Raw genomic sequence first — 23,337 nt, 5'->3', positions numbered from 1 at the left:
GCTTTTCCTTTATCCAAATCAGCAACAGTTCTTCTACCTCTTCCATTGCCTGTGATTAGTGTTTCTTTACACCCTTAGCAACATCAGCACTCGTGAAGGCCTCTTATGTTTTAAAACTGATTTCACCAGCAACAAAAGCATTCTCTCCTTTGTTTGCGGCATGAGAGATGCTTTTGGTCTTGCTGAGGTATCAGTGTGAAAGGGTTGTCAGGTTGAAAACGGAAGTTTGGTAACTTCAACAATCGAGACATTTTTTCTGTGAACAACTTGGTTGGGAACCGAATTGTTTGAGATGGGAGAGGTTCAAGAACCGAGGTTTGAATGTCTGATTTCCACGGGACCTGAAGAGATCTCTGTAGGACAGAAATCCTTGCCCCTTAGTCCACAGTGTCATTGACAAGAAGGGAAGAGAAGGTGGAAGGGAACAGTGAGAAACAGGCTGTCCAAGAGGTTCTGGGTTGGAATGTCACGGTGACATCAGAGCCTGTCAGAAAAGCCTGGCGTTCCCTCCCTATTGTTCCCCTCAGGACGCTAACATCCAAGTTCCTATCCCTGCAGCCACGATTCTGGTTTGACCCTGAAACATTCAGGCTAACTGCAGTTTACACTGACTGGCATATTTCTGATCTGTCTTCCATGGGATTTTAAACTTAAACAACTCTAGCCACTTTACACCTGATCATTCACACTCACGCTCACATAGTTAAAAGTCCGAGTTATAAGATAATTTACTCGAGTTAATATTACCTGATAATCTGATGCCCTCGACAGCTGCTGGTTTGCTTGCTGAACATGCACCTCTGCGTTCTCGACGTTGGCTTCTATGCTATCTGTAAAACAACACACAACTGTAAACACATGTTGATGCTACAGGGAGAGCTGCCCAAATCACTAGATTTCACTCAAGGTAAGAACGAACACGTTCCTTATCCAAAGGTTAATGTTACTATCTGATCCAAGGCAATATAATTGCTCATCTGGGTCCCTGAAATAGCCCTTTAAGTGGTCTCTTTGCTTTCGGTGTTGCCCCTTTACAGTCTGTTCTCAACCTAGAAGCCAGAGTGAGCCTTAAAACCCATGTCATATTATAACACTCCTCTGCTCAAACCTTCTCTGGCTTCCCGCCTGTTAATAACAGAAGTCCTTACAGCGGCTCAGGATCCTACATGATGGCATCCCTGTGACGTCTGACATCACCTCCACGCTCCTCCTGCTCACATCACTCACCCAAGAAGTCAGACGTGCTTCTGCCCACAGGCCTTTGCACCTGCTGCTCCCTTTGTCTGGAACACTTTCTCTTACTTGCTCTCTTACCTAAGAAGTCTTCACCGAAATGTCACCTGTGAGTAAGGCATTACCTGACTATGTAAAGCAGCAACATTCTCTGCCTCCAGCACTCCTGTGCCCTACCCTGGCCTTATTTCCCCACAGCACTTTTCACCATTGACTTCCCTTTCCTTTTTTATTGTCTCTCTTCTTCAATTAGATTATAAGATCTATGAAGACAGGGTCCTTTATCTATTATTTAATTTCAGCTGAATCCCCAATGCCTGCATTTGTGCCTGGATACAGTAGGCACTCAATAAATATTTGTGGTTTTCGAAATTTTACCCTGTGATTTACTAGGGTGAGAGAAGAGACTAAGAATGGACGAATAATAGTTCTATTGATCTATTGAACTACATAGGCTCAAGTATTTCAATGGAACCAAATTCAGAAAGCATATTAAATGTATCTTTATATATATATTCATATTTCAAAATGATCAGGATCCTGATCAGTGCTGACAATGACACCTTAAATGAATCACTATTACATTTAAAACTTAAAGGGAGCCTTAGTCACTGGTTTATTTTTAAGAAATTTTTAAAAAGAATTCTAAGTAATACTACTAAATATATCTACCAAAACCTCTCAGGATGAATGATCAGGCAAATAGCTACCTAGTCCCTCTAATCTAAAAGGCAAGATAGCACGCACAATTATAAATAGCACAAATTTTCCCAGAAGTCCTTACTGTGATGAGAATTAGATTGGGATAAGACCAGAGATCCTGGAAATGAGCTAGAATGACATCTTATGGTGCCTTCCATGATCTCAGCAGGAGGCCCGATTAAATTGGAGGATTCTAAAATAAATGGATCTGGTCATTTCAACCACTAGGAGCCAAAAATGAGATCTGTTTTGTTTGGTTTTTTTAAACATATTTTTATTGTTTACAGAGAGGAAAGGAGAGGCAGAGAGAGATAGAACCATCAATGATGACAGAATCATTGATCGGCTGCCTCCTGCATGCCCCCTACTGGGGATCAGGCCATAACCTGGGCATGTGCCCTTGCCCGGATCGAACCCAGGACCCTTCAGTCCGCAGGCCAACGCTCTATCCACTGAGCAAAACCAGCTAGGGTGAGATCTGTTTTAGATAATGCCAAGGGTGATGCTTTGTCTGCTGTATACTATGCTTTTGATTTCAGAGGAAACAAAGAAGAGAGGGAACAGTTACTCTTGTTTGAGAAGTAACCACAGGTAAAAACTTCAGGTAGTTTGCTCACATCTCATAAAATAAAATCTAATCAGCAGGGCTTACCTATCACATCTCCTTGCTCATGAATCATCATTCCCAAATCTTTAAATATTTCATTAATATCCATAATATCAGCCTAAGAGAAAAAGGCACATATTATTAAAATCAGAAATTCAGTCCCTAATACACAGAAGGGGAAAATTCAAAACAAAACAAAAACCAAACCGCCATACATAAGAGATTTAATGCATAAATTTCGGAAACAACAGAAAATTATTCTACTATAAGCAATCCCAGCTAAGCAGAGCTTGAATAACAGTAACCAATCCCTAAAATAAGTTTGTAACATTAAAAATATTAAGCACAGCAGGATGAAAATAAAGGATCTGTATTAGGAAAGGGCTGTGATTACCAAGTTTATGTTATATAATCTGATGCTTTGTTATCACAAGCATTAGTCTTGCTATTTCCTCATAAGGGCATAAAATATTCTTATGATATATTTCTAGTAAAAATCTGTACATCAATTTGACAATTTAAAAGAATAAAACATTAGGTGTATGCAAATTTATGAAATGTGATGGGTTAAAAAGTTATAAATTTACTTTTCTTCAATATATAATAACTATTATTTTACCTGATTAAAGAGTAAAGTTTTGATACTTTATTCAGGAGGGATGGGGCAATTTTCATATTCATCCCTGTCTTAGTTTCCCCATCTATAATATGGCGATGGTAATGTCACAGTTAACACTTCACAGAGATTTACGAGAACTAATGAGACAGTGAACATACAGAGCTTGTCACCACAGTACTTGGCACATGGAAGCCCTCAGTAAACTGCAGCTACTGTTAGCTATTACGAGCTCACCCTCTAGGGAACATGCAAGTGCCATAAGAACTAAGGCTTTAGATCTTTTGAATGTCATAAACATACTAAAGAGAAATAAAATACTTTTAAAGCCCTTGTAAAAGTCATTACACTGCAGATGAAATCATGTGCCGTAGAAGGCATCAGACTCGCTGAACAGACATTTACCTCCACACCGATAATTTTCTCAATGCTAAAGTGACCTGAGATGACTTAAAAGAATTTAAAAAAAAATGTTAAAGTGGAAGAGAGTATGTCCTCTCACCCAGGCACAAATTCTAAAGAGATGTTTTTTAAAGGCATTATTCTAATTTATATCAGAAATGCCACCAAATAGATATATTTATTTAGTTTCCTTTCTCGACCCCTCCCCCAGCATTAGCTACGCATCTTGAGGACAAAGTCACTAAGAACTGAACAGCAGTCCGACTCTACAATGTAAAGCTTACTTCAAGTTGCCTAATAGAAGACTCTCTCTCATGGATAAGGCGGAGGTCATCCTCTGTAATTTCGTCATCTTGCACTTGCACTTGAGATTGAGTTTGGCTAATAAAAAGAAAAGAATATGGAAAAAAGAAAGAGTATTAAACCAATGGGACTTCTTTCCTACTAAAAAATACTAAGTGGAATATTTTTTACAGTCAGAGAATTGCTCAAATTCTAAGAATATAACAGAAATATTCATCAAATTTTACTCTTATTCCATATGATGGATACTATTTTTTTAGAGTTATGATTTAATTATTGGAAGCTGTATTTGGCAGCTGGATATTTCTTTTTTGGTTGACTTAAACCTCACACAAGAGAATATATCAAATGATAATTAAGCAATATTTATTTGGACAAATAATTAGAAAGTTATTCCTGTATTGGAATATTTTTATATATTTATAGATTATACAATAAAAACTGATTCAAACTTTTTTTCAAATTTATTATTTGTTTTCAATTTATAAGTAATTTAGGGTAGTCATAATATAATATACTGAAAGCTTTAATTCTGTTCTAGGGACCATAATACATAAGATGTATTTGAATAAGTATCTTTTGATCTGTATAATGTTTTATACCTCTTACCTTTCCCACGATACAAGATTCCTGTCTTTTGAGCTCTCCTCAGGAAAACCACCCTGAATAATTGAGCAATAGAGTGGATTGAGAAGGGGCAAAGAAAAAACATGCAACATTCACATTTTCCCTTACAATAACCTAGACTGTTTTTACATGTGCATGTGAATATATGTGTAAAGAAAAAAAATTGTTCTAATATTTTAGGCCAACTACTTCAAGTAATAATAAAATTATACCCTAAAATGACAAGGATGGCACTCATTAAATATTTCTAAGAACATTTAATAAACCTTATTTAATTAAAATGTAACATAATCTTGGAAACTCTACATTAAGAAACAAGAAAACAACTTGTGACAGTGTTTAAGGGAACTTTAAATTAGACTAAGTCAAAATTCTACTCTAAATTATCTGTTCATTTATTTTCTCCAGGTGAATATTCTTTAATATTTGTACAATATATATTCACTCTGTCCATTTCCACCTTCATACAACCCCGGAGCAGAGTGCTCTCTACACGAGCACGAGCCCTCAGTAACAGCTTCAGGGTCCGTAAGTGTGGGAATATTATTTAGGATTTGACCCCTAATCTTTTCTGACAAAATATTTCTATATTTTTAATATAATCTATAATAGTTTGTTCCATGACATGGACAAAATAACCGCAGTAATACATAACTACATAACTATCATCCTTCTTAAAAACTGAGCAGAAACACTTCAACATTACTCAAATACTGATTTCTAAGCTTTATGACTTAAAAAATACGTCAATGTGGACTTCTGAGGGATCCCCAGAGTACTGTGCTCATTTTACAATGCCTTTTAGATACTTACAGATACCCTGGAACTGGCTCTCACTCGCGCCACGAAGTCTTTCTCTTTCTCAGCAGCTTGCCTCTGGACCTTCTGAAAGTTTGTCAGTGATGTTGTGAACTCAGCCACTAAGCGGTCCTTCTGTATTTTCCTTTGACGCTAGAGGAAAGGGGAATAAAAACCTACTAGAATCAAGCTGTGAAGTTCTACAGAATTTGCAAAAGCAGTTTCACCACTAGCTGGCTCTTTATTTAATTCTGAAATTCTCGCTCACTCTCCAATTACAGGGTCTTACTCATGGACTCTTAATAACATTCTGACAATATGTTCAAAAGTTGTATAAATTTACCTTGAGGCAAAAAGTCCATAATGCTGAAGTCCTTACCTCGAATTTTCATCCTGAAGTCTGGGTCATGATTTTGAGGTTATTTTAAAGTAGTTCTCTTTTTTCCTTTTAAGGAAAATAAAGCCTTGTACTTTTACCTAACTAACAACATCCACTAAGTAAGCAAGGAAATACATATGTGCCCTTAGGACACCTCACATCTTGAATGTGCGCATGTTATGTGGGGTCGGTCCTGGAAGGCCAGGAAACAATTACTCAGGAGGCATTTTCTGAGCACTTATTTAATTATGGGTCAGGGCAACTGAATGGAAATAATTTTTGCTTTATTGAACCACAGGATATTACCTGGGCAATTAAATATAGTTTTGTGTTCTGTGAACTAATCTCAAATAGAATATCCCCCCCTCCTAATTTCCTTTCTAGCGTAACAGTTCAAAGATCCCATAAGACATTGGATTCCTTTCACATTCAATGCATCAACAATGTGTTTTAAAAGCTTGGTACCTGTTCACTGGGGGTGGTGGGCAGAGATCCAAACTCTTTAATGTACTTATCTGTTTCTTTAGCAAGTTGGTTAGTGTACTGCTGCTTCTGTTGCCTAAAGAAAGAAACACAGATTATAGAGAAAGGATAAATATATTTCATTAAGCTATGACTCTGCCACTTGAATTAATCCTGATGGATAGTTTTATAAAAATCACTTTTTTTACAGACTGCCTCAGAATTTCTGTATGAAAATAAAATTGTCAGAGGCTATTCTTTGATGAATATTGAGTAAATATGACATGGAAAGTTCTTGCCCTAACCGGTTTTGCTCAGTGGATAGAGTGTCAGCCTGTGAACTGAAGGGTCCCAGGTTCGATTCCGGTCAAGGGCATGTACCTTGGTTGTGGGCACGTCACCAGTAGGGGGTGTGCAGGAGGCAGCTGATCAATGTTTCTCTCTTATCAATGTTTCTAACTCTCTATCCCTCTCCCTTCCTCTCTGTAAAAAATCAATAAAATATATATATATTTTTTTTAAAAAAAAAGAAAGTTCTTTACTCACACAGGATGGGTAACCAAACTTTGAGAAATAACTATCAGTAGTATTTAGAAAAGAAGATGACTCAAGCCAACTAGAGACACTGGGGGTGTGGGAGCCTTTTATCTGCATCCCACAGTTGGGAGGTCATCAATTAGTAAAGAGGATTTGTTGCCCTAAACTTTGCCCAGTTCTCAGGTCTTAAGGTACATCTGGCCTCTCATATTTCTCTACCTGGGAATTTATGTCCTACAAATACTTAAAAAGAGAAAAAGGGAAAAGGTAGTAAGTAATATTACAAATTTACTATTAAAGTTTGCTGCTGAAAAAAAATAGCATTTTTCCACAGTGAACAGGCCACAATAACAGCAGTAAATTATATCAGTATCCACAACCAACTTGCTAGCTAGCTTATAAAGTTAAAAGATTTCTAACTAAAGAACATGACACTAAAAAAAGCTAGTATTCATGTGATGCTTTATAAATTACAACATCGGTACCTCTCATACATATTACATGACATTTCTCATTTTAAACACGTATTAGTCACCACTTAGGATCCTTTAAAATAACAAGATACTACAGAAGAATATGTTTACATACAGATATCTGCACTTGACCAATAAGAATTATACCTATTTGTAAATATTTCCTGAGTACCCTATTTTTAATATGCCTTTTTAAATCTTTAGAAAAAGTCATATAATTAAAATTCTAAAAAGAACACTTTAATGATATCTACAGATTCAGAATCTCTGCTTTTAATGTTAGCAAAATATTGTAACTATTAAGAATTATGTGTTTCTATTTCATTTTACTTCATTCTAATAAATGATGGTTTATTATTTAGATTAGGGCATTTTTACCACTCTGACATTTATACACAACAGAGAAGTACAATATAAATTAGAGATAACTGTAAATTCTTCAAATTGTAATTCATAAGAAATGGGAATTATTATTACCTATCTTTTAATTTCTTCTTCATTTTTTCCTTCAGAGCCAATGTTGTTTGGCATGTAACTTATTACATATATGTTACTTGAAATTTGCAGCTGTGTCTGTGCTGAGCTAAGATTTAAAACTCACGTTCAGAATGATGTTGGGCAAATCATCAAACCCCAAGTGGACATGTTTTCCTTATAAGCAAAATGAAAATAGTTCTTCTGATTTATTTCACCCCAATTTTATAAGGTTCAGATGAGAAAACGTATAAGAAAACACTGTAAAATCTATAACACCACAAAATACAACTGCTGTTCTTCTAACAGCATATTAATTCACTGAAATATGTATTATAGAAACATGTTATATTTTTTAACAGAGACTAATGCTTCCTGAAATTCAAGTATGTTGGTATAAGCTTTTGGGGAATAGCTCATATTGGATATGTATTCGATCTAAATCAAATAAAAATCTGGTCACTGTAGCACTGTAGGGATGGATAGCCATAAGAAGTAAATCACACACACAGAGAAGCTTAGAGTACTAGTTTTTAAAAGCCATAAAAAACAACCTATTTAAAAAGTATAAGAAAACCCATGTTCACTGACAATAGGGTGGTGAAGACTTGGGGCGGTGGGCGGACTAGAAGAGGTCAATGGGGGGACAAAGGGGACATATGTAATACTTTCAACAATAAAGATTTTTTAAATAAATAAAACTGGAAAATGAAAAAAATATATATAAGAAAAGTAACTAATAAAGTCCTGCTTTGATATGGTAAGCCATATCTTTAAAAAAACAACAAACAAACATCTGCCTGCTCTGGATAGGGAAAAACTTACACAAAAGCTTGGTACAAATAGGGGAGCAGAAATACCTTATTAATTTCCCATTGTTTTCTCCAGTAAGCATAACACTACACACTATGAAAGGAATATAACAGTTATTTTTCCCATTCTTCCTTTTTCTTTTTGTTTAATTAAATACTTACAGCTGTTGCCTCAATTCAGGAGTATCTTGAGGTGTTCCAAGTTGATTCAGTGTCCTCTGTATTTCCACAGCTATTATGATGGAAAACAAATGTATAATTGTTACAGATGGTAGGGCAACAATTAATATAAGCAATTGAGAAATTAGAAAAAACAAAGATAAATATAGAAAACGGTTTAAAAAGTGAAGTAAATGGTTTATTTGAATCTAATTAGAGATAATGAATTAATTTTCAAGAGGAAATTGTGGGGGGAGGGGCATTAACATAGCAAATTGCATTTACAATCCAAAAGTATTATATTCTTCCCTCTCCCATCAGAACATTTGGCGCAATGGCACATGGACTTTCACTTAAAAATTGTGAGGAAGATAATAGCAACAATTACACAATTCATTGGAATATAAAGTAAATGAATTATGGTTAATAAACGAGGATTAACAGAATTAGAAAAAAACTCATTTTTCAATTACTCTGTAATAAGTGATTCAAGCAGATCATCAAAGGATGAGAAAACCACAGGATATTCACAAGACCTGAAATTACTACCACATAGATGGCATTAATTATAAAAGAGCTAAGTTATCATAGGTAAATTTGTTGCTTAAAATGAATAATCACATTTAGCACCACCAATGGTACAAACTGGCACGAAGAGCCTCCTGACAATGCGATGAGAAAGTCACAATAGGACCTATGCGTTTGTCTTGCCAAAATATTTAACCTGAATCCAATCATGAGAAAGGAATCAGACTGATCTACATTGTGGGATAATCTACAAAAAAATTGGCCTGGACTTTTCAAATGTCGATACCACAAAAGGAAAAAAATTAAAAGCAGGCGAGCTTTCTAAATTAAAGAACGGAAGAGACCAAAATAATAAAGCAATCAAAAGGTAATGTGATTTTTCACTAGATTCTAAATCAAAAAAAAAAAACTGCTATAAAAAATTGTGGGGACAATTGAAGAATTTGAATTTGGAGTGAGGGATAGTAAACAAATGTTGAAAAAATTCAACAATTGGTGAATCCAGGTGAAGGTATATAAAAATCTCACTATACTATACTTTTATTTTTCTATAGGTTTAAAAAAGTTAAAAATCAGGGATTTAAAATTCATGCTAAGCTCACAAACCAGAAGTCTAATATTAAAAAAAAGGAAAGTTATCACCCACCAAAAAAAAGAAGTTCAGTGGGAGCCTAAATACCCCAAGTGGTTATTCCCCTAGTTTATTTTTTTCAAACAGAGAGACTCAGCAGCCCCAGTTTTAATGCTTTCTGCCTACAGGTTTTAGGGAATGGAAGAGAAAATTGAAAGCCCCTGGTGGCTCTGCACTCTAGCAAAACGGTGAACCAAGAACAACTCCGGTCCCTATGTCCTTGCTCAGAAATGCCACCAAAACCCTGACAAGCTGAGAGTGGTGATACCCCTCCCATTCCCATTTATTGGTCTGCCTGGAGGATGCAGAAGATAAGTCATGATGGCTAGCAGAACCCTAGTCAGGTAGTGACTCCAATTGACAAGCTCTTCAAAATGGGACATTTACCACAGACCATCACAAATTCTGTTATCTTGCATAGACCTGCTGATACCACTTAATTTCACTTTGCTCTATCCTAAAAGAAACAGAAAACAGGAGGAGTATGCTTTCAGTTGGACAGAAGAGCAGTGAGCCTTAATAGTTTTATCTTGGTTTATATATGCTCACATCTCTGTAGTGTAAGTGGTTTTCAAGGATATTGATCATCTCCTCCTTTAGGACACCACACTAGGCAACACAATGCTTATATCTGCTTTTAGGATCTGAAAAGCAAGAAGCAACATGTACTTAGGGGCCAGGGAAGGTTGTAAGTACGCCAACAGGTAGAAGATAAATTCCATGAAAATATAGGGCCCTCAGAAAAGAATGAATCTTGGTCCCTTAATCTGTATAAATTGTTGACATACTCCTGCAAAGCAGATGACAAATTGCTTTTCTCTAGTCTCACTACAAATAGGGAACAGCGCTTGGTGAAAATTATGCTGCTCCAACCCATTTTACTGAATGCCCCAAAAGGTGACCAGCTCTGGCTTCAACTCCCCCAAAGAAACTGCAATCCAGCTAGTTCAAGTGCTAGTACAAGTAGCTCCACAACTTGGCTTTAATGACCTCACTGATCCAATGGTAACTGAAATGCCTGTTTATTACCAGGATGCTGTATAAAACCAGTCCTAAGACCCAATAGGAAAAAAAATACCCATAGGAGTCCCTTAGAATCTTAAGGCTAAATCATGCTCTCTTTGGCAAACCCATTGATCCTTTTGAGGAAGAGTTCTGATCTTGCTACTGAGCCCTGGATTAAAAGCAAACAATGGTATACCAGGTAACCAAGCGACCTGAGCTGCCCACTGTGCATTAGGTGTTAGGTAGTCTCATTGGTATATCTCTTACTTCATATTGTTCTATGTATGCCAGTCAGCTTGTCCCTCACCCCACTTCCTATAACATTTGTTCAATGGGAAAATAAACTAGGAATAGAGGAATAAAAGCCACATATAGGCTCATCAACGTGGACTTCCCCTTTCTCATACTAACATGATTACCAGCAATGCTACATACCACTTTGTAGCAATAGCAAGCAAATGTAAATACGTGATATGATATCAGGCAGCCACCCAGTGGCAAGATGATTATACCCCTTCCACCTTAGTGGAGGCAGAATTTTATATTAACTGAAACAGTAGCACTGTAGATCACTCCAAGATTCTACCAGCTTCCCAGTCCATGTATCAGTCACAATCATGGTATTCCACACACCAGTGCTTCTGAGCAAGACACTTAATTACAGAGGAAAAAAAATGAACAGATCTTCCAAGGACACAGGGATTCATTGCCCTGCCAGTATCTCTTTACCTAGAACCTGCTGAGCTAGAATGTTTAATGTCCTAATGAAGGCTCAATGATGGTGTCGCCTGGGAGAGTGTATTTTCGAAAGCTGTCCCACAGGATCACTATGCTCTCAAAGGATAACCACTCCAGGGTGCTGTTCCACCCACAGCCAGAAAGAAAACTTAGATTTGGGAACTAAGGGGTGAAAGTTGAAGGCAAATATTTCACATTGTGTACCAAATTACCCCACGGCAAATTTTCTTCCATCTCTGGAGGTGACAGAGACAATATCCAAGTCATAAATACAACTATGTCTTCACCCGAGTAGAAGAATGCATCCATCCATTTGGTGCCAGGATAGTATAATGTCACTGACTGAGGTTGTTGCTAATGGGAGGTAAGGGTATACCAACTCATACCAACGTGAGAGGAGAAGGAACTTCAATCTTAGCAGCTGGAGGGAACTAGTGAATACTGCCATCTTTAACCATAGCAGTTAGTATCACACAACATGTGAGCCGGAGCAACGGGGACCCTGGTTTGAAAGTCTGGATCACTCTAAACAAAGTGTTGAATGAAGGCAGAGAAACATGGAATAGCTACTCAGGGAAAAGTACTAATACATACTGTACCTGTTTCCAGCTGTAGAGCAGCAACTAGAGTCAAATAAAGAAGTTTCTAGGTGGATGACAAACTGGATAGTGATGTGGAAAAACGGATAATCACTCCTAATTTCTCCATAGCAAGTCTAATGGGTTTCACTTTGTTATCTAGCCTGGGTATTGTGAATTTATGGGATAGTCATATTCAATTTTAATTGCTGTATGTCCAACTTTAAAGAAAACTCTTGAAACATGAAACTTAAGGAACATATTCTTTACATAACCATAAACAGTTTCTTGGAAAAAAATTTACATAATCCATGGAGGTAGGATCAGATCAAGATGCACCTCTGCACGGTACAATGAACAAATTATTTTTACATTGTTCACTTCTAAAGAGGTGACTTTAGAGAATATCTTACATTTTTCATAAAATCAAGAGAACACTATTTCCCATACATCCAAACATCCAGAAAAGGTGCATTGCTATTTCCTCAAAACAAAAACAGTCCCTCTCTGGGAATCTGCAGAGCTTCAGGACTGAAGACCCATTCTGTTCCACGAGGGTCTGCTGCCATCTAGTGGAATAGGTAAAAAATGCTTCATAGGAAAGTATTTTTTATGTCATAAAACTGAGGCAGCTGTTGGTGTTGAAGGCTATGTAATGTGACCTGCCTATAGTGAGAGCTCAATGAGAGCTAACAGTATAAACTGGTTTGTTTTTCTCCTGAAGTCAGAAATGAGTAAGAATGTTCTTATTAACATAACTAACTAATGTGAGCCATGCCTCAAGAGGGTACTATAACTTTACTGCCTGTTACAACAATTGTAGAGATAATGGTAGATATCAATTGACACAAGATAGTTATACCCCATATTTAGGAGGCAGGAGTCTGCTACCTGACAAGTTCCTAGCAGTTACATACAAGTGACGTGATTGAAATTGAACTAGAAAAAAAAAGTAAATATTAAAAGAAACAAACTCTGTTTTACACTCAAGTCTTTTCTCACCTATCAAACCCTCTACCTGTTTTAAACAGAGGTTTGCAGTATTATAAGAGACTAGTGGCCCGGTGCACGAATTTGTGCACATTGAAAGGAAATTAATTAGAAGAAATATTTTAATATCACTATTCACCCTTTCTCTATAATAGAAGTGTCAACCAAATTCACGACTGACAATGACAGATCAAAACACATGCGTGCGATTGGCGTCAGCAAGAGCTTTATCATGCATGTGCAAGTCAACTTAGCCTTTTATAGATATGGAATAAACTTGCTTAATTAGACCTGCTTTCTGATGTAGCTAAACTTTTTCCAGCCCAGTGAAGCACCCTAACTTCTCTTTCAGGTAGTTGTCCGCAACACAGCAATAAATATCAACAAGAAGCAAATTATTATTATAGATCACGCAGGGAGAACAAAGAGTAAAATATTTAACTGCAGCAGTGTTTGACTATATTCTGTGCAGTGATAAAACCTGAAGTCATTTTCAAGGTCCACCATTTCTTACTTTTTTTCAGTTGGGTCAAGTTTCTAAACTTTCTAAATCTCCATTTTCCGGCTAATGAAAAGAAAATAGGATTCCACTGACTCTCCTATCTACCTGCTCCAGAACTTCTGTAAGGATCAAAGGAGATGAGGCAAGGGAAAACACTTCACAGACATTTGGTTACAATTTAAAATGTTTCTACCTGGCTATAAAGCAAGTCGTGTTCCTGGGCTGAAGAAACTCCAAGGAGGCTAGTCGCTAGGGAGAGGAAGCTGGGCATTGCTACGTGACGTCATTACCCAGATGGGCAGTTAGCATATTAGCCTTTTATGTATATAGATTCTATATATATATTAAAACGGGTCATGTTAACTACAATTAGAGAATCATTAGGTTAGGTTTGTTACAAGGTACAAGGTGCATGGGAAAATTATCACAAGTAAATACCTGTATCAGTAGCCAAAAAAAAAGATCAATACAAAACGGTCCTCAGAAAATAAATCAAGTCAACTTGGTCTATTTCATAGTCCAAGAAAAAGGTGCATATAATTCTAAAAGGCACACCACAAGTGGAGAAAACTCCCCAGAGAATCTGAAAGAATTACAGGCTTTTTTCCAAATAGGCTCTCTATCTCATGCTCCATCTCGTGACCCGAACAGGGAGCTTATCTTCTTTGCGGGTAAAAGAACTGACGCAAATTGTGGAGAGAAGGGGTGGCGAGGAAGATGCAGATCTTCCAAAGGATGAATCTCCAGTGTACACGGGCCTCCAGGGGCCAAGCCCCCTGGTCTGCTGTGCCGCCTGCCCAGCACGCGAAGGCAGATGCTGCCCCCGCGAAGCAATTTCACATTTAGAATACATTCAATTTCAAATTCCTCGTTGTGTCCTTCCGAGATACTTCAAAGGTAGAAGCCAGAGAGGTTATTAACAAAGTAGAAATTTAGGGCGTTTTAAACTTATTGTAGGTTAATAAAGAGTTAAATCTGAAGGCACGGGCTCAAAAATAAAGTACAAAAACAAGTCATTTGACTGCATGGGAACAACAGTTAGATTTCTGAGATGGCCAGGACATGGCAAGTTCTATCTTAGCAGAGATATTCAGTCCTAATGTTTGATCTCATGTACCTGCTCAGTTCACCTGCTCTGAGAGGGTCTGGAATCAGAAGTAACAAAGACCCGGGCAGCAAGGGGCCCCTTGAGAAGGTGACCTGTGTGAGCAGTGAGCACAGGCCAGGATTTGGCGAAGCAGCTCCTAACCTGTGTCTGAAATGAAACTCTGCCAGGATCCCCTCGTTGTCTCTCGAGTCATTGGTGCCTCCTTCCTACGTTTTTTTTTCTTGAGAAAAAAAACCAAGCCAACCTATATAAACTGAGGAGTCATGGAACAGACCTTTGCTCTCAGCAAAACCAGGTTTTCAACAATGTGAGAGTCGTACCCACATATTCTGTTTCCTCCTCCAAGTTGTCTGGTATGTGCCACCTGAAGACCTCTGAGTTTTTAAAAGTTTTATTTTAAAAACCGGATGGCTTATGTTTGTAAGACAGTTTATCACGTTTTCTGAAAATAGCTGTTCTCAGTTTGCTTCAGTGGTTCTCAACCTTCCTAATGCCGCGACCCTGTAATACGGTTCCTCATGTTGTGGTGACCCCCAACCATAAAATTATTTTCGTTGCTCTCACAAAAACAATATGTAATTATATATGTGTTTTACGATGGTCTTAGGTGACCCCTGTGAAAGGGTCGTTCAACCCCCAAAGGGGTTGCGACCCACAGGTTGAGAACCGCTGGCTTATGTAGAGTCCTGGCTTATTGGTTGTTTTTGTTTATGGCAGAACATATAAAATCTATTTTGTAGTTTTAAAATGGAAAACAATCCTTAAAAAAAAATAAAAGGATCTCAATAAAGGAGTGGGGTAAGGTGAAGCCTCATTCTAGTTCTCCAACCTTCCTGACCACTGCCCCCTTGGCCCACCTCCCTGGTGAACTTGGCCCAATAACTCCTTCAGCTCCAAAAGCAGCCAAAAGGTAGGCCACGTCACAAAGTTCACCTCCAATTTACATGGCGGCAGCAGCGATTCCCAAACCGCTACCTCAGTCCTAATTTCTGATCAGGGCTATTTACCAAAATAGGGCTACTCAGATGTTGCTAAAACACTGAAAATGGGTTTCTGCTTCCAATGGGAACATGGTTGAAGTTTGTGTCTGAATCTTCCTTCCTGAAGCCATACAGAACATGGGGGGGGAGGGGTGGAGGAAGGTTTGGGGGTAAGAGGGGGGACCCATCAAAGTTATATTTGCAGAGAAATTAAGACAACAACAAAATTCTCAAAAATATGTACACGTGGCCAAAAGCAACAGAAAAGGGCAGATCCTGTGTGGGAAGCCACGTGGGTGGGGTAGGAAATAGGGGAGTTTGAGAGCGGAGCGGGGGAGGCAGAGCGGCAAGGTATCACCAGCAAATGCCCACTTCCAGAGGAACATAATCACACCCTGAGTGGGACCAGGAGCAGGGCTGAGAGGACCGGGGTCCTCTGCTGGGGGAGGTGGAAAGGGGAAGGAGGCAGACTCCTCAGGAATTCGTGGCTGTGTATCTTGGGGCCAACGGAGGGGAAAGCTCTCCTACACCAAACTGGGTTCTGAGAAGCAGGGCAAGGAAATAGGCCTCATGCAGGGCAGAGAGAAAGGAGACCTTGAGCAGAGAGACTGGGCACTTCCCCTCCCCCCATAGCCAGAACATCAAACTCATTCTCCTGAACAACAACAAAAAGAGCAGGTATAACCACACACAAGAAATATATCAAAAAATTATAGAAAAGCATAGCAAATTCCCTACAAAGAAAACGCAGCAGAAAAAAAATGTTGCCACAAAGCAGATTAAGGTAAAAATTATAACCTAAAATAGTACCACTATTTTTTTTTAACTCAATGAGGCATCCACAGTTCTAAAGAAGATCACAAAAGAACTCATGGAGGAGATGGCCAGATAAGAGGCACTGGTGAAGTGGAAACTAGAGGAACTAGGAGAGACTTACAGAGCACTACTTGTAGGAACTTTGGGTTCTCCCAAGTTAATTGATAGGCAAACTAAATTAAAAGCAAACTGCTTTTTAAAATCCCAGTCTGGAGTAAGTATGAAAGGCAATTACTCTTTAATGAAAAATATTGCTCAGTAATTGGTGAAAAGCAACAAAAAATAATCAAAGAGATGAAAATAAGAACTGCTGAAACCTCTTCCACCTACAAGTATCTGAGCAGCAATCCTAGCTGCCCCCTGGGGAAGTGCTTCCAGTACTAGAACTTTCAAAATGCTGCATGTATCTACTTACATAGTGTGCTCTATTTACCCTGCTCATTCCTCTTTGTCTCTTTCCATTGTTCACATTCATATGTGTTTCCTTTTAAGAACTGAATTCACAAAAGGATAACATGCCTTTCCTTTAAGATGTCTTTATACACCTTGCTTCTTCTTCACTGAGGTACTTGTACATTGCGGGCATGACATCTGACAGCTGCCCATCTTATTCAACTGTCTTCCTTCCTTCCAGAGTCACACTGGCACCACAGCATTCTCTTTCTAAAATTTTCTGTCCCAGCCTTTGTCAACCAACAAGCCCTAGCAGCCTCTCCATGCAAGGCTCTTGAGGAATACAATTATGTATAAAGACATGACTCCCTGCCATAGAAGAGATTATGGACCAGATAACAAAAAATGTTGGCACTTAGAAAAAATATATGAAGACTAAAAGATGGGGGGAAAAATTTCACAAGACAGCATCTTATTACCAAATGAGGGGAGATTGCTGCCATAAGGCCAAAGGAAAGGAAAATAAAAATTTATCCAATGGCTACTACTTTTTGAAAATATATACATGTAATTTAAATACATTGGGTAACCTAATTTAGAGCATGCATTGCGATTTTATGGAGGGCTGATGCAAGCCAGGCACTGCTCCTATAGTACAGACATAGCTGTGAAAAGACATTTTATTTCAGGGAGCTGACACTTTAGTAGGGAATAGTTGTAGTGTTTAATTTACTAATAAAAGACATAATAAAAATAAAACAGGTTCATGAGGAAAAGAGTAATTGGAGCTGCCCCCTGCACATCCCCTACTGGGAATTGAGCCTGAAACCCGGGCATGTGCCCTGACCGGGAATTGGTAACTCGGTACATGGGAAGACACTCAACCACAATGGCCATGGCCAGGAGTCATATCTTAAAGTTGGAATTCATAAAACAAAAAAGGGTTCACTCAGATTTGGTCATAGACAGCACTCATGTTTGGTCATGTAGGAGAAAAGTCACCAGAGAGAAGAAGTTGTTGCTCTTTGTTAAAATTCCCTTGAATAAGACATTAATTTTCAAACCTATCTCTGTTTAATGTCAACAGCTTAGGCATGAAGAAAATAACAATGAAATCAAAGCTATTTAAGTTTTTCTCCTCAAGGGGAAAAAAAGAAACCCATTAAACATTTCAGATGTGTGATGTTAGAAGTAGATCGATCTATCTATCTACCAAATAGCATTTTAGGAGGGAGATGGAGAGGAGGAGGGAGAAAGAGAGGAAGAACAGTTTTCAACTCCCTTTCCTCTATGAATTGCCTTCCCATCCAAAAATGCTCACCAACAGGAAAAAAAAATCCCCAATTCCTGGGTAAATACACACAGCTCCAGTAAATTTCATAAACTGCTCAGGACTGGAACTATTTTTTTCAAGAAAAGCTTGCCCTGGCACTAAAATAGAGAAGTTGACGTCAGCTTCCCTTTTGTGCAATCATGTGTTAAGATGCAAAAACAAGTGTCTCCTTCACCAGACTCTAATGAAAAAAACTGTATTCATGCTCGTAGTAACAAAAGGGCTCACATTTGTATAGACTTCGTATTTCATCTCATAGTCCTAAAGACCTAATGGGGACAAGAGCCAAGCACTGGTCCTAATTAACAAATAAGTTAAGTATGCACACAGAATGAGCAGCTAATTAATTACAACACAAATATTTTTTCAACTTTAAACAAATCTGTGTTGGACTAACAGCTATAATCTATAAGAGCTAAGCATTTAAAAACTGAAACCATAAAGACTCAACATAAATATTTTTCAGTCACCTTCTCTTAACCTTTACAACATGGGCTTAAGTTCAAACATTTTATCCCTCTCCAGAAAGTTCTGCCTTTCCAAATCTTCTGGAAAACACACACACACACACACACACACACACACACACACACACACACCATGTAATAAATCCTGCATATTTTAGCAGAACACTCTGAACACATAAATTCAGATGAGTATACTTTATTACCAATGGGTCAACTCTGTTCATTTTCCAAAAGCTAACTGTTAGCCACTCTGTATCTTCCTCTTTCAGATTACTCTTAAAAAACAAAAATAACAACTCAAATGCCAGAGTCTCATTAGCATTGATGGGAAGACTTACTACAACATGGTACACAGGGAAAACTTTTATCTCAAGGACTATGTTTCATGGTCAGCTGTTAATCATTTCTATGTGTTAATTTCCTCCAATTCATAACTTGGCTAATTCTGACATGATTAACACCAAAATCCCTGTGACTACAACTGTCCCACCTCTTAATACTTAGAAATAATACCCAAGTCTAGCTGGTCTTGTGAATGACTGTATCTATTATGGGATTTTAAAAGTACTTATTATGGGTCCAGATATGGCAATTGCTCTCTTAATAACAAAGAGAATAATCCTGCATATGTTATAAGAGTTTCCGGATTCTTTAAAACTTTGGTTAAAAATATAGCCTGTTAAACGTGGAAAACCATAACCCAGCCCAGAGGGGAGAGGAGGGGAATGTGTGTGTGTGTGTGTGTGTGTGTGTGTGTGTGTGTGTGTGTGTGTAGCCGGTTTGGCTCAGTGGATATAGTGTCAGCCTATGGACGTAACAGTCCTGGGTTCAATTCTAGTCAAGGACACATGCCTGAGTTGCGGGCTTGATCCCCAGTAGGGGGCACGCAGGAGGCAGCTGATCAATGATTCTCATCATTGATGTTTCTATCTCTCTCTCCCTTCCCTTTCTCTCTGAAATCAATAAAAATACATCTTTTTTAAAAAAAGAATATCATGTCCTAGAAAGTGAAATAGCTAACTCAAAGTCACACTGCTATTTGGATCTGATTTCAGAAAATGTGCATGCACACACATATAGCTAGTCTAATTAGAAACTTTTCCTATCGTCTCATTGATTCTCCTAACTAAGTGATATTCTAAAAAGTCTGATTCTAATGAGGAAATTGCAACATAAATCACAATGAGATACAAATATAGCTAAAATGTAAAAGACTGTAGATGCCAAATTTGGCAAGGATTTGGAGCAATACAAACTCTGATCACTGGTTGGTGGGAGTATAACCTGGTACAACTACTTTAGGTAACTGCTTAGCTGTATCTACTATAGCTGAACACACACATATCCAGCAACCCAATTCCTACATACATGAAACAAAAGAATGTGCAAGAATGTTCATAACAGCAAAGAAACATGAACCAGAAACACTCCAAATGTCCATCAACAACAGAAAGAACTGATTGTGGTATGTTTGAATATGGAATACTATAGAGTACTGAAAACAAAAGACCTACACTACGTGCAACCACATGGATGAATTCCAAAAACATAATGGGAGAAAGAAGTCCAACACAAAACATATTACTTGATTCTATTAAATAAAGCTTAAAAACTAAGAAAATTAATCATGTTAGAAGTCAGGACACTAGTTATCTTTAGAGAGGGTACAAGTGTGAGAAGAGCTTCCGGGGCTAGTAATGTTCTATTTATTTACATGTGTGGTGTCGTAACAGGTGATTCATTGAGCTATACACTAATAATACACTACTCAATATGCTAGTATATATGTGACACCTATTTTTTTAAGTGAAAAACAACAATAATTACGTGATAGATTTCAATACATTTATTCTGTTTCTTTAAAAAACATGAGTTCTTTCTGTGTGTTCTGAATAAATTTTTCTATATTGTTTGTGTCTGTGCAAAGATAAACGACCCTATGAAAATACCCTACTTGGGTTTATTTATACAGCAGACTCAGCCATTTCAACCCAAAGGCTTGCTTATTTTTTGTGCTATACATCACTAGTAGGAGTTTGTTTCCGATACTCCTAATAAAAATGTTACTTTTAAATATCTCATGCCAAAGCTTGAGAACTAAATATGACCACTTCTTTGATTCATGATCATTTTCTAGACCTGGGATAACAAACAGTTTAATTTACATGCCAACTCCAGTCTACGAGGAATTGCTGCCTGGTGCACTGAGAAAGACTGGACGCCGTGTCAGGGCCGGCCACAGAGAACACCGTCTATGCCGTGGGCAAAGGATGAGCGTTGGGAGCACACATACTTGCTGAGTCTGTGACAGCCAACAGAACACTTTCTCTCACAGGATGAAAATGTCTTCTTAATCATTTTAAATGCTCCACAGAGAAATTCCCAATAAAGTTCCTAAGAAGTTGTATTATTTTAATATAATTTATTTTTGTCTAAATATATTTTATATTTAAGTATTCATAATATTTAAGTATTTTGTTCGATATAAATTATATTACTGCAACATGGTTTAAATATTTCACTAGTAAAGCAAATTGATAAGACTACACATTATTTTTACCAAAAACTCATTTAAGGGAAAAAAAGTTTAAATACATTTTGTTTCATCTATCCTATTCTTTGCAAAACAGAACTGCCAGAATAAAATACTAGAAAAAAAAAAGCAAAAAACCCCCCCACCAAACTCCCATCTTACTAAATGTTATCCTTGGGTTCCTCCAAGAATGAAAAATCTTTTTGATTGCTGTTTTTCTTTTTTTGGTATAAACTAAACCATACAACCCAATACTGGGCAAGTTTTCATTAATCTATATATAGCAAAGCTAATTTAAAAATAAGCTTTCCCACTGCTCAGGAAGACTACAGCTTTACTTGAAAGATGCACATATTCTAACTCTAAAGGTATCACCTTATTTACAGCATATTCTCCTTAGGTTACTTTTGTAAAACTAGGTAATTTGTGCAGACACAAATTCCCAAGATGCAAATGTACTGTGAAAAGAGTACCCAAATGCGGTGTAAAAGTACCATTTTATTCAGTCTCATCCAGTATTATTAGCATTACCAGATGGGGAAAAGTGAACTGAAATTTCACACTTCTGCCTTTCACTTCCATGTGATTTCTTCACAGCCCTGCTCAGTGACACACACCGGATAGTAGGTTAAACTTTTAAAAACTAACTCTATCTAAATCTAAACTTCCCTTCATTTAGATACTGAACCTCAGAATTAGAAAAAAATACAGTGATGACGGGTTTCACTAAATTCATGACCCCAAATCTCAAATGAATACTCAGCCTGCCATTAACCCTTCTCTGCTTCCAAGGTATGTCAATTCTCTCAGTTGTCAAAACTACAAGTAACCACTTTCTCTTCTTTCCATGGACTTCCACCAGCCTTCCTTCCCATTCTCTATCCAATGCCTTTTGCCTCCTATTTTGTTTAAAAACAGCTTATTCAGACAGGAACTCCTCATCTTCACCCACCACATTCTCTGTTTACACCACACAACTCAGTACAGTGGACGAACCAGACACTAAAGATCCATTCCCCTTCCCCCTAGCCTTCAAGACATTTCTTTTACAATTATACTTGCCCTAGAATCTCCCTTTTGGACTGGAAAAATGCAACCTTTCGTTGATCCTCTTTCTCTTTCCATGGTAGAAGCTGCCAGTTACCTAAATATTGATTTTCCCCCTTCTCTCTCAAATGAAGCAATACCCAGTTTCAGTGAGCACATTGCAATCTAGCCTCCCTAGCAGCTAGGCATGGCCATGTGACTACATCTCATTTCTGGTCAGTATATAAGCAGAACTGAGCAGGATTCTGAGAAGTCTTGGTCCTTCTTCCCCCTTTTCCATCTACACTTGGAATATGGATGTCAGACCACTCTTTCCAAAGGCACCAGTTTGCAAGGTCCAATTCTCTGCTTTTATCTTAGTCTCTCAGCAGCATTAGATACAGATGATGCCTCACTCAGTCTTTTTTTTTATATATATTTTTTATTGTTTTCTCTTTAGAGAGGAAGGGAGAGGAATAGAGAGTTAGAAACATCGATGAGAGAGAAACATCAATCAACTACCTCCTACACACCCCCAACTGGGGATGTGCCCGCAACCAAGGTACATGCCCTTGACCGGAATCGAACTTGGGACCCTTCGGTCCACATGCCAACGCTCTATCCACTCAGCCAAACCGGTTAGGGCTCTCACTCAGTCTTGAAACACTTTTTTTTTTTTTTTAATTTCTAGAAATCCACCAAATGCTAATTTTCTTGTTATCTCTCTGGTCACTCCTGATTCTTTATGCGGCTTTCTCCCTGCCTTCCCGACCTCTACTTTTTTAATGGCCCAGTCCTCTTCTCTTAACTGTACTCACTCCTTTGCAATTATTTTAGAACTATGGTTTTATATTCTGGTGACACTCTGATGTCCTAATTCATATATTTATTTATTTTTTAAAAATATATTTTATTGATTTTTTACAGAGAGGAAGGGAGAGGGATAGAGAGCTAGAAACATCGATGAGAGAGAAACATCGATCAGCTGCCTCCTGCACAACCCCACTGGGGATGTGCCCACAACCAGGGTACATGCCCTTGACCGGAATCGAACCTGGGACCCTTCAGTCTGCAGGCCGACGCTCTATCCACTGAGCCAAACCGGTCAGGGCTGATGTCCTAATT

The 23,337-nt window shown here is 37.9% G+C and overlaps 1 protein-coding gene across 4 annotated transcripts in view; it reads right to left on the bottom strand.

Moving 5' to 3' along the window:
- The window catches only part of STX7 (syntaxin 7), a 37,919-nt gene that overhangs the window by 5,772 nt on the left and 8,810 nt on the right, over positions 1-23,337 (bottom strand). For all 4 annotated transcript variants that reach the window (XM_006084473.3, XM_006084474.3, XM_023750260.1 and 1 more), the window contains 7 exons: positions 8,588-8,657; positions 6,133-6,226; positions 5,304-5,441; positions 4,473-4,525; positions 3,845-3,941; positions 2,588-2,660; positions 748-830 (listed from right to left, as the gene is read on the bottom strand). In XM_006084473.3, the coding sequence (XP_006084535.1) occupies positions 748-830; positions 2,588-2,660; positions 3,845-3,941; positions 4,473-4,525; positions 5,304-5,441; positions 6,133-6,226; positions 8,588-8,657 (608 nt within the window). The remainder of the gene's footprint in view (positions 1-747; positions 831-2,587; positions 2,661-3,844; positions 3,942-4,472; positions 4,526-5,303; positions 5,442-6,132; positions 6,227-8,587; positions 8,658-23,337) is intronic.

Source organism: Myotis lucifugus, unplaced genomic scaffold (genome assembly GCF_000147115.1).
Source record: "Myotis lucifugus unplaced genomic scaffold, Myoluc2.0 scaffold_11, whole genome shotgun sequence".
Taxonomy (NCBI): Eukaryota; Metazoa; Chordata; class Mammalia; order Chiroptera; family Vespertilionidae; genus Myotis; species Myotis lucifugus.
This window is presented reverse-complemented; position numbering and strand designations above follow the sequence as displayed.